The sequence below is a fragment of the Enoplosus armatus genome, chromosome 7 (genome assembly GCF_043641665.1).
Source record: "Enoplosus armatus isolate fEnoArm2 chromosome 7, fEnoArm2.hap1, whole genome shotgun sequence".
NCBI lineage: Eukaryota > Metazoa > Chordata > Actinopteri > Centrarchiformes > Enoplosidae > Enoplosus > Enoplosus armatus.
In genome coordinates this window covers 26,576,568-26,592,017 of record NC_092186.1, presented here as the reverse complement: position 1 = coordinate 26,592,017, position 15,450 = coordinate 26,576,568, and the positions used below count along the sequence as shown (strand labels likewise).

Here is a 15,450-nt window from a genome sequence, read left to right as displayed (position 1 = left end):
AACGAGTTGACTGGTCTCTGGGCTATATTTTAAGGTTCAGCGGGTTCACTGTATCTAAAGCCAAACATGGATATCCCCACCCCCCCCGAAGGTGAGCATTACGCTGTAGCGTTGTATGATTTTCATTGAACGTTAGCTAGCACCTGGAGCTTACATTACCGCTGCATTTAGCATTTCGGCTAGCGTTAGAAACGTCAGTAGCTAAATGTCTATCTTACATGTTTTTTTGTGTACACTTTTCCACCTAAGCAATATGAACAATAATGCTAGAAAACTATGGTAACGTTAACAGCTAACGATGTGTTGTTTCGAGGTGTTTGTTAAGTTAGCTAACTTTCATGGCTAAAGTTATTTATTTCTCTTACAAGTTTGCGATTTCCTTCTTTTCCTCTGTTTGTTTTCAAATGTGGTGCCATTATCAAATTCTCGATAAGTCGGATATAAAGATTACGTTAGTTAAGTAACATGTGACATGGTCAACGAGTATCATACAGTCCGTGGGTTGTATTAAGACAGCGATTTCCAGTGCGGACTATGGCTACTCGGGCTACTCCTCTAATATCTGTGTTTAAATAGGTCTTCAGCAGGAATTTAGGTTTTCGAGATTAAAAGCACAAGATCAGCTTAACAAATGCATGTCACTTGTTATGTAAGATATCACATTACGTTTTCACAATGATGGTCAGAATTAGCCCTGGTTTGTGCCTCTTTGGTTTTAAGATAAATACTCAAACGACGGTGTTTCCTAATCAAAACATAGATGGTGGCTTGAAATGACATATTTCCTTGCTCAACGTGAATCAAAATGACATAATTTTGTTATTATTATTTATTTTTTATTCAGATTTGAAGAAAAAGTCTTCACCTTCAAATCTTCCTGTTTTCTTCAAAGATCACTTGGTATTTCTCTTTCAGAAAAAAGAGCTTAGTTCTGTAACTGGAATATAATGATATTATATAAGAGGCACAAACTGTGGCTCAGTTCGAAAAGTGTCAAAAAAAGCACAGGTTACTGTAATTTCAACCTATGTTTTGTTGTCTGTTTTGTCACTTTTTGACAGATCACTAGCTGTCTCTGCTCTGACTGTATTTTTCTCTCTCCTTCTCTTTCCTGGTACAGATCAAGAACTGAGGAATGTCATCGACAAGCTGGCCCAGTTTGTCGCTCGGAACGGGCCAGAGTTTGAAAAGATGACAATGGAGAAACAGAAGGACAACCATAAGTTCTCCTTCCTCTTTGGGGGAGAGTACTTCAGCTACTACAAGTGCAAGCTTGCTATGGAGCAACAGCAGCGTATGTAGTTAAAGGGACAGTCCACCCTAAAACCAGATTTTGCACATAGATATTTGTATGATGTTGGAATGTTCAGTTCCCAGTACTATAGAAGCCTTAATTTAAATTAATGGAAATATTCAAAGAAATTCAATTGAAATGCAGCTTGTACAGTTGACAAAAAAGAACAGGCCAATAAGTGATAAACGTTTAATTGATTTTATGAAATGAATGCATGCCCTGTGCAATACAGGTTGTTTTTAGGGGATATAACCCAATTAGAACACCTTGTGCTCCCATTTGCAGAATGTCTGGGCTGTATTATTTCCTCTTTTTGGGGAAACTGTTGATTGAACTCTCTAACATCATATTGATAATGTTTTTCTGTTTATTTTCCCTTTGTGTTTATAGGCATCCAAAACCTGCTTTAGTAGCATTCCTATCAAGCAAATACTTTACTTACTCACACTTACCTACTTCATTGTGCTTTCTTATGGCACAGGGTAGCTCTTAATTTCTGCTGCCATGTCAGCTGTGTTATACAGTGGAGTAGCAGTACAATTGCAAACTGCTGCCATCTTCTTGGCCATGTTTTCACAGCAAAGCCCTGTGGCCAACTAGCCAGTGCATGAATTGAACCTGGAATTCACAAGAGTAGAGCTGGGTATGGAATCTTAATATGTTACATTGTGTCCTTGGCACAAAAGAGTAAAAGTACCCACATTTGGCACCCAATGGCAACTGGTATTTTTTAAATTAACATATTCTTTGATAAGACCCTACATTATTCAAATCAAAACAATCAAATAATTTTATTTAAGCATGGTTCTTATTAGTGGTGGGCAAGCTGTCAGATATATTGCCGTACCATTCATATCATACTATTTAATATATCCTTGTTTTAATACATCTGGGTGCATTCAATGTCTGCAATGGCTGTGCTCAAAAACCTGAATCATCAGCACTGGTGCAGCACGTAAACAAAATGCCAAATGTACTTACAACATTTCCGACTAAAAAAAAGCCACATTTTGTGTGGATTATTGTGACAAGTTTAGCACAGCTCATGTTGAAAATCAATGAGAAGGACTGCTTGATGGAAGTAATGCATTGTAATATGTTTTTTCTAATCAATTTTATATAGCACATTGATATGTCAGGTATTTAATTAATGGATCAGATAGAACTGGACATACCTGTCTGGTTATGATTTAATAATATAGAATTTTACATAAATCATGATAGAGGTATCGTATCCATACTGCCCACACCTTGTGCTTGTACAGCTGTAATGTAGACTTTAGGTTATTGTAAGAAGTATATGTGTTTTGGTTTCTGTCACCAGATTCTGGTCGTTTGTTTGTTTTTGGCCATCCTTCCAAACACTTTGGCCTTGTTGAGAAATCCAGCAGTTACTTTTTTTGGGTACAATGTCATCATAACTTATAGATGGCCAAAAGTGCATTCAGTTTCTTCAACATTTGATATGTGCTTTATTGGTTCATTTGAATCCATTTATCCTCTGCACCAAATGAGATGCTGTGTGTGTGTGTGTGTGTGTGTGTGTGTGTGTGTGTGTGTGTGTGTGTGTGTGTGTGTGTGTGTGTGTGTGTGTGTGTGAACATCTGGGGCAACCAAGTGCAAAAACTCTGTGAAAGTCTGTGAAACTGATGCTGTTGTATTAATGAGACCTACCAATGTGTAGACACTAGAAGTCTGTCATATGCAAACTTCACGAAAAGTTGATTACAATTATTCAAATCACCCCTACAACTTTTATTTCAAATAATAGCAGTCTTTAAACAGTGCTAGATGAATGCCCTTAATTAAAATTGATTAACACATAAATGATAAATACACTCACTGGCCACGCCCTTCCAAGTATGAGGCAGTTTGTTTTGCTGTTTTGATTATCAGCTGTTACGATTCAACCTCAGACCTGCCTCCTCACTCCATTGCCAGCAAGGCCAAATGGGGAGGGGGGGGGGGGGGGGGCACACCAGTCCTTGTCCTGGATATTCTTAGACATACCCTTCTTTATTATAATAAAAACAACAGTACTGCAAGGACTGGAAAATTCTCCCTGGGCAAAAACAGACATAGATAAATGATTACACATATCAGGACCAAGAATGTGGATGATAAAAGGGAGCACTAAACGCTTAATGGGAGAGTAAATCCCTGTACGTGCAATTTTAGTTCACGGAAGCACCTGATTTGAGGGAAAAGAACAGATATGTTTTTTGTTTTGTTTTTTTGTCTTTTACTGTAGTATTATGTATATACTCATCTATTAATGCCCCTTGTTGCTTATGTAGGGTGCAGTCAGAGCTTCTTACAGCACCCTACAGTTTTGGTCAATGCATGATGGTCAGGCTATCAACAGTCTGGGAATATGTGCACAGAGTTGTGCAGGGTTGCATTGAGTTCTTCTGTCAGTCATGTAATAACACTGAAATGCATTAAAGTTTGCTTTTTCTTCACTTAGATCCCTCTACCCACGATGGGGAGGAGTATAAATCTGAAGGTATTTATTTGGAACCAGATTTGTCAGACGAATTCAAAATTCCAGTTGGAAAGTCACAATTTTTGCTGGACGTTATCTCATATGTGCTTGAAAGCTTTTTGGTTTGTTTTCATTTGCATTTTTCATGTTTATGTTTTTTTTTTTCTTTTTGAGTTTGTGCTGTATTGTTTTGAGGCTCGACTAAAGATATCTCAAATGGTTAAAAGGCCACATTTAAGCTGTCAGGTTTCCTCAGACAAACCAGAAAGAGGAGCCTGGTGACGACATGTTTCCTTTTCTGCAGCTGTTGTTCCAGAAGTAGTTGGGGATTAGGAATGACGACAGTTGTTGTGTTAATGTGGGCTGCATGTCTGTTAATTTTCAATGGAACGTTTCATCTGCTTAATGTATGTAAGATGTTGCATCTTATTTGAGCTTTAGGACACATTAATTGAAATAGTTTTGTGTAAAACAAACCACGCAATATCTGCCTTGTATATGATTTATGGAATACATCTTTCTCGCATCTGCATCACGTCAGCAGTCGTGCAGCATCAGCATCAACATTTTATCAAACCTACAGACTTCAAATTTTCATATGCCCTGCTGTTTTCCTGCTGCTGTTTTTTTCAGATATGTACAACCCGGGTGCCAAAGACGCGGTTGATATTCCTCCTCCAACGATGCCGATGATTGCTCCGCCTCAGATTCCTCCGCCCACTGCGCCCTCCATCGATGAGCTCATCCAACAGAGCCAGTGGAATCTGCAGCAGCAGGAGCAGCATCTACATACACTAAGACAGGTACGGAGCAAGAAAGAAATTAATAAAGGGGGCAGGCTGAAGAAGAATGGTTGATAGCATTTTTCAAAACATGTTTTTTTCTGCTTTTCCCAATGTAGGAACAAGTGACTGCAGCCATAGCCCTGGCTATGGAGCAGCAGACCCAAAAACTAATGCTGGAAACTCAGTTGGACATCACGGAGTTCGACAACCTGCTGCAGCCCATCATAGACACCTGCACCAAAGATGCCATCTCTGTAAGCCTGCCATTATGCCGATTTCTTTAGGGATGCTTAGGTACATTCTAAAGTACATGGTACTAAAATAATTGAAGAAAAGGCTTTATATCTTACTCATGTGTTTGTCTTCCGTCAGGCTGGTAAGAACTGGATGTTCAACAACGCCAAGACTCCGCCGCACTGTGAACTGATGACCTCACATCTTCGCAACCGCATCACCACCGATGGAGCGCATTTTGAGCTCCGCCTCCATCTCATCTATTTGACAAATGACGTTCTCCATCACTGGTACACAAACCTAAGTGTATACGTAAACATGTGGATACTGTGTGTACAGTGGTATCAAACATTGAACAAGCATAGGTGTTGGGTACCTGTCACTGATTAATCAAGTTTTATATTGGATTTCACGAAATGGAATGTGTATATTAAATTCATACAAGGCGCAGTGACACTGTTGGAGTTTAACACATAAGCGTTTACAAAATGGCTTATCATGTAATCAACCAGTCAATTGTGAAAAAGTACAATTTTGATAATCGGTTACGCAAAAATGGGGGGGGGGTTCTCGTTGCAGCTTCTCCAATTTGCCGATTTGATGCTTTTCTTTCTTTTATGTCACTTTCAACTGAATAACTTTAAAAAAAAAAAACTGACATTTGAAGGTAGCAGCTTGGTTTCTGGGAAATTACATTATTGTCTTTTTTGCTTTTTTCTATGACATTTTATAGACAAAATAAGCATTTAAAAAGTAATTAAGACATTGACCAATAAGCCAGTAGTTGCAGCCTTGCTCCGATAATGAAACAAATCTCGTATAAAGAAGCTTGTTTTGGCATTTAAAACAGATTTTCTGGGAAGCTTTAGCGAAGATCGTTGAGCAGCTTAAAGTATATGCCTTTTGTAACGTGATGTGTGTTTTTAATGTGTCCTCCCAGCCAGCGGAAGCAGCAGAAGGATTTGTTGGCAGCGCTGCAGAAAGTTGTGGTTCCCATCTACTGCACCAGCTTTCTGGCTGTAGAGGAAGAGAAGCAGCAGAAGATCACCAGGGTAAACACCTGCTGCTTTTTTAAAAGCTCATACATACCGCACTAGGATCAGACCAATGTGGTATTGGATTAAAACTGCCAACAAGCAGCATTTTGTGTCCATTTTCTTCATCATTTAAATTGACGAGAGTATTTTATTCTTGGTAGTAACATAAACACCATGGGACAACTCTCCTCTTTAACCCAGATGGTTAATTAATGGTGTACTGGTATGTAGTATAATGAGTATCATTATGTCAGTTGTCTGGAGTGTTATTTTTAATAGGACAGTGTCAATCACATGCTGCATATCAGCAAACAATGCTGCAGTCTAAAGTATTCATGCAAATACATAATTAGCTACATTTTCAACATTGGTAAGTAAAGGTTCCTCAGCACTCTGCTTGTTCTGCTCTTCATTTATTGAATTGGAAAGCTATAAAGAATCTGTCTCTGTTTTTGGTATAAAATTCTTATACCTGAGTATAAAGTTATTTTTCTCTTGATTCTTCCCATCCCCTGCCTCCTTCCCAGTTGTTGCAGCTTTGGGAGAAGAACGGGTACTTTGATGATGAGACCATTCAGCAGCTCCAGAATCCAGCACTGGGCCTCGGCCAGTACCAAGTGAGTAGCATAAGTAGATATGACACAGTCAACCAAGGTATGATCAGTTACGAAGTGATTTTTCACTCTAATCAACAATTATGTAACAAACATGACAAATGTTAACATATAAAAGAAGGTTAAAGCCAAGGACAAAACAGTCAATTTTCAATAAACTGCAGCTGAAACGGAGAACAGTACTGCTGTGCTGGGTAGCAGCACTGAAGAGAAAGGGGCCTCCAGGGTTTGCAGTGAACATTTTTTGGAGGAAGATTACATTGAGGAGAAGACCTTTTTGAGTCAGGCAAGGTAGTGGTTCACTGGACCAACAGACTAAAACCTGAAATTGGTCCATCTGTTTTCAATTTCACCGCCTAAAACCTGTGCTCTACTGCTCGCATCAGTCTGCCATAGGGAAAGGGCGCTAAAATGCGTCAGCCAGGCAGGGGAGAAAAAAGAAATGGCTGCGTGCAGGTTTTGTTTCTATGTCAACAATATCTTGACAAATTCTATGACAACATATGACCACTCAAACCGCTGCTGTGTGATGGAATTTTCTGTTTCTGTTGTGACGTTTCAGTCTGACATCATTAAGCTCAGGATAGACAAGACACGGCCAGAACAAGCTTCTCCTCTTTTCCTGGTTACCAGGTTGACGAGTCCTGCCCCCATCTAATATACTATTGGTTGCCTGAAAAGGAGCTTCAGTACTGACACCAGTGCCTTTCTGAAAAGTTCAGAGATTTTCCACTAGCAGCGTCAGGAAGTGGCTGCTCAAACAAATCGGAGTGCTCTGACACACAGTCCAACACATGTCCCCCTAGCCTAAAGATTTCCATAGCATCTCTGCAGCAACTGATTTATCTGATGGGAGCTTGGCTATACAAAATTAACCACAACCATTATAAACACCGGGGCCTGAAAGTATTTGCCTAAATCTCACATCGTTCCACACCATACATCATTTTGATTCCTCAGCCAGAGAAGGTCATCACAGCTGATGCAAAACTCCCAACGAAACATTTCTTAACGCGACTCCACGTTTTCCAACAACAACAGTAAGAGGTGCAGATTGCAGAGGCAGAAACGCCCTCCATGTTTTCGGTGGATTATGTTCACTTGAACTCAACTCCATGGCAGAGGATCGCACTTGCCTCTCCAAAAATCCTCCATACGTTTTCGAAACAGTAACTAGCAAATCTCCAAACCCCATTTATCTTTTGTTTGCTTAAAGATATGATATTGATTATTGTTTTCCGTTGGACACACCTTATGTTTATTGGAGCTAAATTAATCTTTTCAAATATGCAGAGAGATCTGGTCTGTATTAGTTTGCCCAACAAACTGTGCTGATATTCCAGCAGCTGCAGCACCAATGTTGACAGCATATTTGGGGGTGATGTATGTTAATATTCAGGATGTTGTATATTTTTTATTTTGCTGTTGCTAGAGATTTTGCCCACATTTGCGCCCTATTTTTGGAAAATAAATACCTTTTTTTGTGGTTTTCATTCACTGATAACACTGTGACAGTTTCAGATTTTACACACCCTTGTCCTCTCTCTCAGGCATCTCTGATAACTGAGTATGCTACAGTGGTGCAGCCAATCCAGCTGGCCTTCCAGCAGCAGATCCAGGCTTTGAAGACCCAGCACGAAGAGTTTGTTGCCAGCCTGAAGCAGCAGCAGCAGCAGCAGCAGCAGCCGCAGCCTGCCCCTGTGCCACAGCTACCTACCCCTGCTGAGCCTGAAAAGGCCCCACCTATGACCACACAAGCTGGTGAGAAGACACACACGTAACACAAAACCAGAGGCACAGCCTGATGCATGAAACCAGATTCAGTGTTAAGGTACCGTACATTAATACCATGCAGTCAAACCCGAAAAACGTTGCATACGACATCAGTTAATTGTCTTTCAACAGTTTTGGGGACATTTTTGTCTTGTCTTGCTGTATAGGTTTGTGACCTGCTCCACATTGGACAGGTACATGTATGTTTGTGCTGTAATGTGTCTGTTTGTGTTGTGTGCAGGCGATGTTAAGCCTCCCATGACGGGTCCTCCTCCAGGGGAGTTTGATGGAGCTTCATCCAGACCACAGGATCCCAGCAACCCCAGTGGACCTTCGGATATCCCCTCCAATAAGCCTGCGTGGTATGACTCCCAGCACATGGGCCCCTGGAACCCCAACCAGCCGGTAAAATACCTATGTGCTTGTCTTTGTGTATGTGTGCGTGCGTCTCTGTAGGTGGGCCTGCTCCTGCCATCACACCCCTGCCATCTTTGCATGTACGATACCCCCATTTCCATCACCCTCTCAGTTTCAATCACAGTTCTATAGGTGTTTTTTAAACGAAACTCCTTTTGTAAAAGATTATAGCCTGCCATGCCGCCCCTTGTATTTGCAGCAGGCTCCACTCCACTCTGGGTTTGTTCTCACACCCTTTCTGACTTGTCCTTCCCCAGCCTCCTTTTGACCCAAACCAGCCTCCCCCTCCTTGCCCTCCCTGGAACAGCCACGAGGGGATGTGGAATGACCAAAGGGACCCGGGGAACTGGAGCGGAGGTCCACCCAGAGAAGGAGGCCCCTGGAGCGGTCCAGGTGGGTCTGACCCAGGCCCTCCATCTTGGAACTCATATGACCAACAGCCGCCATGGGGGAGCCAGCCTGACCAGCCTCCGTGGGGCCAGAGGGAGCCCCCATTTCCTCCACGCATACAGGCATGTGGTAGATGACTCCAGTGGCTGTTTTTATTGTATTGTATTGTACTGTATACTCTACATTTCTGTTGCAACAAGGACGTGATTTTGCAGTTCATTTACATCAATGACTGTATTGTCTAATTTGCATTTTTCACAGAGACCTCCCCATTTCAGAGGGCCCTTCCCTCCCCACCAGCAACCACCTCCTTTCAACCAACCCCCACCACCGCCACACAATTTTGGACGTTTCCCGCCACGCTTTATGCAGGACGACTTTCCTCCCAGACACCACTACGACAGGCCACCATACACCCCACACCGGTTTGACTACGCTCAGGGAGATTACCCTGGAGGTGTGAAGCGATTGGTCAGATCTGTAAAGCTTCCTGTTTTTGCCTCTGTAATCTGTGTACTCTTCTTGTGTATTTTAACAATATCCACCTCCGTTTGGCAGACATGCCAGGTCCTCCTCCCCATCACCATCCCAATCAGAGGCTCCCTCCCCCCGGTATGGGGGCTGATCATCCTCCCTGGGGCGGAGGCCAGCACCCGGATTTTGGCCCACCTCCGCATGGCTTCAACGGCCATTCGCCCCACATGCGTCATCGGCAGCATCCGGTCCAAGATGACCCTAGTCTGGTGCCCAACGTACCCTACTTTGACCTGCCAGCTGGTCTCATGGCTCCGCTGGTCAAAGTAAGTCACCTGCTTCTGAGTTGAGCACAATGGCATGAAAATAAATTGGAATCTTATTAGCTGCTAAAACTTCAGCATGATTGAATACTACCAGAGGAGAAAAGAACAATGGTGAAGTCTGATGCACTGCCACGATGGCTTACAGAATGGATACGATCCAAAACCGTGGAAGTACTTTACAGAACACTGTTTTAAGAAATCTTGGGATAAAAGACTGAATGAAGTCATTTATGGAGGAGAAATACAGCATTATATTAATGGAAATGGCCAATCCAAATCTGCCACAGCGCTATTGTTTTTAAAATAGAAAAGACTGACACTACCAGCAAAAGTTTTAGAATTGCCACAATTACACAGTAAGACCTGCATGTCTCATGTGATCCTTCTTGTACTGTCTATTGCTCAGCTTGAGGACTCTGATTATAAACCCCTGGACCCTAAAGACATCCGGCTGCCCCCTCCCATGCCACCCAGCGATCGTCTGCTCGCTGCCGTGGAAGCGTTCTACAGCCCTCCGTCCCACGATCGGCCGAGGAACAGGTACACGCACATACACGTTGACTCTGTCTGCAAGAGAAATCAGACTGAAATTAAAATTGCAATTTGGTTAATCTGTCAGAATTGGTCAAGAGCCAGAAGAGAGAAAGATTTTTATAAGAAATTCGTCAGTGAGAGATTTGAACCGGATCCAAAATGAAACTGGCTGTCAAAACCCAACCCTACAGTAGTCATATGGTGCCTCCTTTTTCACTGTTGGTTTTCCAATCCCTTATTTTCTTCTTGTCAAGCTCGCTAATTTGTAGTTCCAGTACTTTTATTAGCTCTGCTCAATCAGAATTAGGCTATTTTCAGCTTTGTGTATTGTATTGAAGGATTTGATTTTGAAGTAGTTTTGAAAAATGTGTTAGTTGCTAGTGAAGGAGCACCATTAAATCATCAGATTGTTCTGTAGTAGTTGTGTAGCAGCAGCATCTGTGTAGTACTGCTAGTTTCCGATAGAAAATGCTGTAGGTCATAGAGTTTTACAGCTGGCTGTGGTTTGTTCCTCCTCCAGTGAAGGCTGGGAGCAGAATGGCCTGTATGAGTTCTTCAGGGCCAAGATGAGAGCCAGGAGGAAAAAGGGACAGGAGAAACGCAACAGGTGAGCTTCCTTTTCATTTCGATCTTTCTCTCTTGTTCTGTCACTTCGTGTTTCACACCTATTTAGAGATTACAATTGTATTTGGGCTTTTTAATTAAAAATGAAAAATTAGCTTTCAAATTGCAGTCTGTATGTTCATTCCGGTCAGTGTTATGGTTTACAAAGTTATTTCAGTTACTGGTTATTCCTAAAGGCTTCCACATCGTTTTGTGGAGATGGATGTCACTGTTGGTGTATTAAGGAATGGAGCCACCTGACCCACATGGTTATTATGTTAATTTAATCCTCCTCCTTCCTGTACCTGTCAACCCCTCCCCTCTGGCTCCCTCTTTCCCAGTGGTCGCGGAGGCAGTCGCTCCAGGAGTCACTCTCGCAGCAGAGGGAGGTCTTCGTCTCGCTCCAGCTCTCGCTCCTCAAAGTCCTCCAGGTCGCGCTCATCTCGCTCCCGCTCCCGCAGCCGCTCCCGCTCCTACTCACGATCCAGGTCTGCAAATACGCATATCACACAGACATCTGCATGATACTTTTATGTTGAGATATATATATATATATATATATATATACACATATACACACACACACACACACACACACACACACACACACACATATTAGAATGTGATTTGTTAAATCTTGAGGAATCACATATAGAAACACGTGTATGTCTTGTCAATATGGAAATGAACATTTCTTGTACGCAAGGAGGGACCAGCTATTTTCACAATTTGGTAGAAAGTGAGGCAAAGTTGTGGGACAGACCACAATGGAAGAAGCAGAGTTGATACTGTTATTGTTCTTTCACATTTTACTCTGAACTTTTTTGGTGTCCCAAAACGGTGTTTAGAGCGTCAAACCCCTCTGTAGTTTTTGGTTTTCTCCATTGTGTGCATTGTGATCTTTATATATTTATGTGATTGTATTTATTAGTTTTAATTTTTTTAAAGCGCTGTTTGGCTTTGTTTTTTCTGCCAGACACTGAAAAAATCTTCTGGTCATCCTCTTGGTTTCTAACCGCTGACTCCAGCCCCCTTTGTTGTTGCGCTTGTCATAGTCGTCCTAGTTGTGATGTCACAATCTGCTTGGCCAATCGTGATCATCAGCACTGCCAACGACCACTGAAAGTACTTGGAACTTGGTGTAATTATCACCTCCTGAGCAATAGTTTAGTTTTAGTTCCAGGAATCCGTCCCCAAAAGCAAAACTAGTGGAAACAGAAGCCGAATCTGTGACAATGGCTACATTTTACATTATGTTTGGTGAAGCTCCCGCAGTGGAAAATATTTAGAGAGGGATTATAGTCTTGTGTCTACACAGCAACCTGTTGTGTATTTTTACCCAATTTTTCCATTTTTTTTTCTCCCTCCTGCTGTGTTTCAGCAGCCGACATACTATGAAATCTTGCTTCTTCTTTATCATCATTTACAAGCGCTTTAAACCTGAGGCACTCAGCCTAACATGCCTTAACTTGCCTCTTCTTTTAGGTCCAGGAGTAGATCCAGGTCATCTCGGAGTCGCTCTCGCTCCAGATCCAGATCTCGTTCACATTCACCCGCCAAGAGACGCCGTGGCCCCAAATCCCAGAGCTCCTCTCCTCCGTAAGTCCCCTCCACTGCTCTTTGAAGTGCTATCATGACACTCTTTTTATACTTTATTGTAGTATACTGACCCTCTCTCCTGCTCTCTACAGCTCCACATCAGTGTTGGGCGCCCCTCCCTCCAAACTGTCTGGAGATACCAGGCTAGGGGAGGAGAACAAGGGCCATCAACTGCTGATGAAGATGGGTATGCTCTTCGTTTTTTTTCCCCCTTTATTTCATAATTTCAAGTTTTTCTTCAATGCTGTATATGCTGATTCCTAGCTTCCCTTCTCGTCTTCTTGTGTTGCCCTGTCTGTCTGTAGGCTGGAGTGGTTCAGGTGGTTTGGGGGCCAAAGAACAGGGCATCCAGGACCCCATCAAAGGAGGAGACGTCAGAGATAAATGGGATCAGTATAAAGGCGTGGGGGTGTCACTGGATGACCCTTACGAGAACTATCGCAGGAACAAGAGCTACAACTTTGTCGCCCGCATGAAGGCACGAGAGGAAGGTACATACGCAGACTTTTCCGTTGGATTTAAAAATGGAAATCCATGCTGCTCACTCTTAAGTAAGCTGTTTTGTAATTACATTGGCCCAAATAGAAGATAATATTTATTTCTGGATATTTCATTTGTGGGGGTCATATTATTATTGTTATTATTATTACTATTATTAAGCACATGTTCTCTGTTAACTAAGCAAGAACTGGGAAAAAGGTTCAAAACCTTTTTTGGATTGCACCTTATCTTTATACCTTTTTGTAATTTATTTAATGTTTATGACACACAATTACTATTTAGATTAATAATCATTTTTAGACTAAATCAAACCATTCACTTCTTTCTTTTCTCAATTCAGTCAATCGGGAACCTCAGGAGGCCCCTTCGACTGACTGATGTCATCAAACGGCGTCAAACAATCTCCTCATCTTTCCCCCCGTTGCCACCTCCAGCAAGGATCTGAATTTCACTGTCAGTTTTTCCATCCAGGGTTCGAGTCAACAGTTCCAAATCCTCCCTCTTTCCTCAGAAACCAGAGTGACGATACAAAGTACCACCGCACTTTTGAAGCCTGCGAAAGGAGTGCAAAGTTTTTTTTTTTTTACCTCTCCTCAATCGAGAGTGTGGATGAGTTTGTCTCAGCAGAAAGCCTCAGATTTGCAGATGGAACAGTCAGCACTCAGATGGATTGCAGCGCTCATTATTTAATTCTGTTTTGGATTTGAAATGCCTCAACATTTAAGATGGCTGCAGAAAAAAATGGGACAAATGGTTCAAAATTGAGAATAGAAAAAATGTGAAATGCTCTGATTATCAGAGTAGGGCTTTTTGAAAGCAAACGGACCCTTTGTTTTATGCATATGTGTCAACAGTTGAATGAGGAAGTAGGCTAAATATTGCTTAAATATTTCATTTGGGTTTTTCACAATTGTTTTCATTCTCCTCCCTCAAGTTGCTAAGGTAAAGGGGTCACTTCACCCAGTCAGAAAAAAATGAAATAATTTGTCCCTCATGAAAGTTTCATTTTTATTTTTGAAACATTTCCTTTTAAAAACATGTTTTTCTTCCAGAAATGCTGTTTACTCTGTAATCCACAGATTTTACTATGGAAGTATTTTCTGCTGAATAAATAGTCCTAATGAGAACTGCTCACTGTGGGTGGTATCAGAAATCTCATTGGTGGCTAGCTCAAAAACTTTTGCAAATAAAACTGAAGGTGAATATATTGCTAGATATCACTAGGAGTGAGTGGAAACATGTTTTTTTGTCATTTGTGTGAACTGACCATTTCAGGACAAAAACTAGACTAGGAAGGTATGGTGGCCCCTCTTTTGAATCTTGTTGTTTTTTTCGCTGCTGATTATTGTGATACTTTTTCATGTAATGACTTCTTCTGTGGAGATATGTAAGTTTGTCATTCAGTTGTAGTATTAAAATATTCCACAAAACAAAAAAGTTTTGAATATGAAATCAGTTGTATTTTTTTTTTCTCCTCAAACACACGGTAGAGACACCTAAATAAACAGAACTCTCACTCATAAATGTGCGTTTTCTTTGATTACGTGTGCATCAGATTGGAGAATTCATCTTTTTCAGCTGAACTTTGCTCTGCCACCATTAATAAGATGTCATTTTAGAATGTACATAACTCTTATGACCTGTCCTCCAGTATACATAGTCTTTTTTTTTTTTTCTTTTTTCTTCCTGCCTTTGTCCCTGAAATGAAAAAGCAAAGACATACCTCTTGGTTGGCCTCTTCTTCTGTGGTTATGGAAGTCCTTTTCTGCCAGAAAAAGAAAACAAAAGAACGAAAAGTCAGACATGATAGAAATAGTCACGGTAAATCCAAATGATGAAATACTAAGTCAAAATTCTGCCTTACTGTCTCATAATTGTCACTTAAAAAGTCAAACTTTCTGACTATCATTATTTTGTCCAATTATAATTTAATAATTTAGTCTGCCTTTAAAGCCTGTTTATACTCTATATCTATCTGTCTATATATCTATATCTATCTATATTCTCTTAAAAGTGAAGCTTAGTGGTGGTGATGAAGTAATGCAACCGTGGTGCAGTTTGTTTATAGCTTAACTCTTTTTTTTTTTCCTGGCGATTCCATTTAAGCTTCAAAAATCATAAAAGTGGTGTTCATTAGTGAAGATTATTTTGCATCAAAACATAATCATTATCAAAACATGTCAGTATCATCAACAGATCTTATTTTCTGCAATAATCCAAAATCCCATTGGCTTTTTGTCAAGGGAACCAGGGCGATGCTAACTTCCGGGTTTGCCTACAAAAATGCATCCTTGCAACACTCTATTTGATGGTATCTTTGTCGTATCTCACAGTAAGTATAACTTTATCCATTGTTGCTAGTCAAAACCAGGTTCTGCAGGTGC

General features: G+C 41.2%; 1 protein-coding gene across 1 annotated transcript; it reads left to right on the top strand.

The window, feature by feature from the left end:
• On the top strand, positions 1-14,576 carry cherp (calcium homeostasis endoplasmic reticulum protein). The gene is made up of 20 exons (XM_070908740.1): positions 1-91; positions 1,121-1,294; positions 3,762-3,800; positions 4,413-4,582; positions 4,681-4,818; positions 4,937-5,088; positions 5,739-5,850; positions 6,363-6,452; positions 8,000-8,210; positions 8,464-8,627; positions 8,897-9,151; positions 9,291-9,486; positions 9,588-9,829; positions 10,236-10,369; positions 10,884-10,970; positions 11,308-11,466; positions 12,452-12,565; positions 12,658-12,752; positions 12,871-13,056; positions 13,407-14,576. The coding sequence occupies exons 1-20, from the start codon at positions 67-69 to the stop codon at positions 13,442-13,444; spliced, it is 2,781 nt and encodes a 926-aa protein (XP_070764841.1). The 5' UTR covers positions 1-66; the 3' UTR covers positions 13,445-14,576.
• The last annotated feature ends 874 nt before the right edge of the window (positions 14,577-15,450 follow it).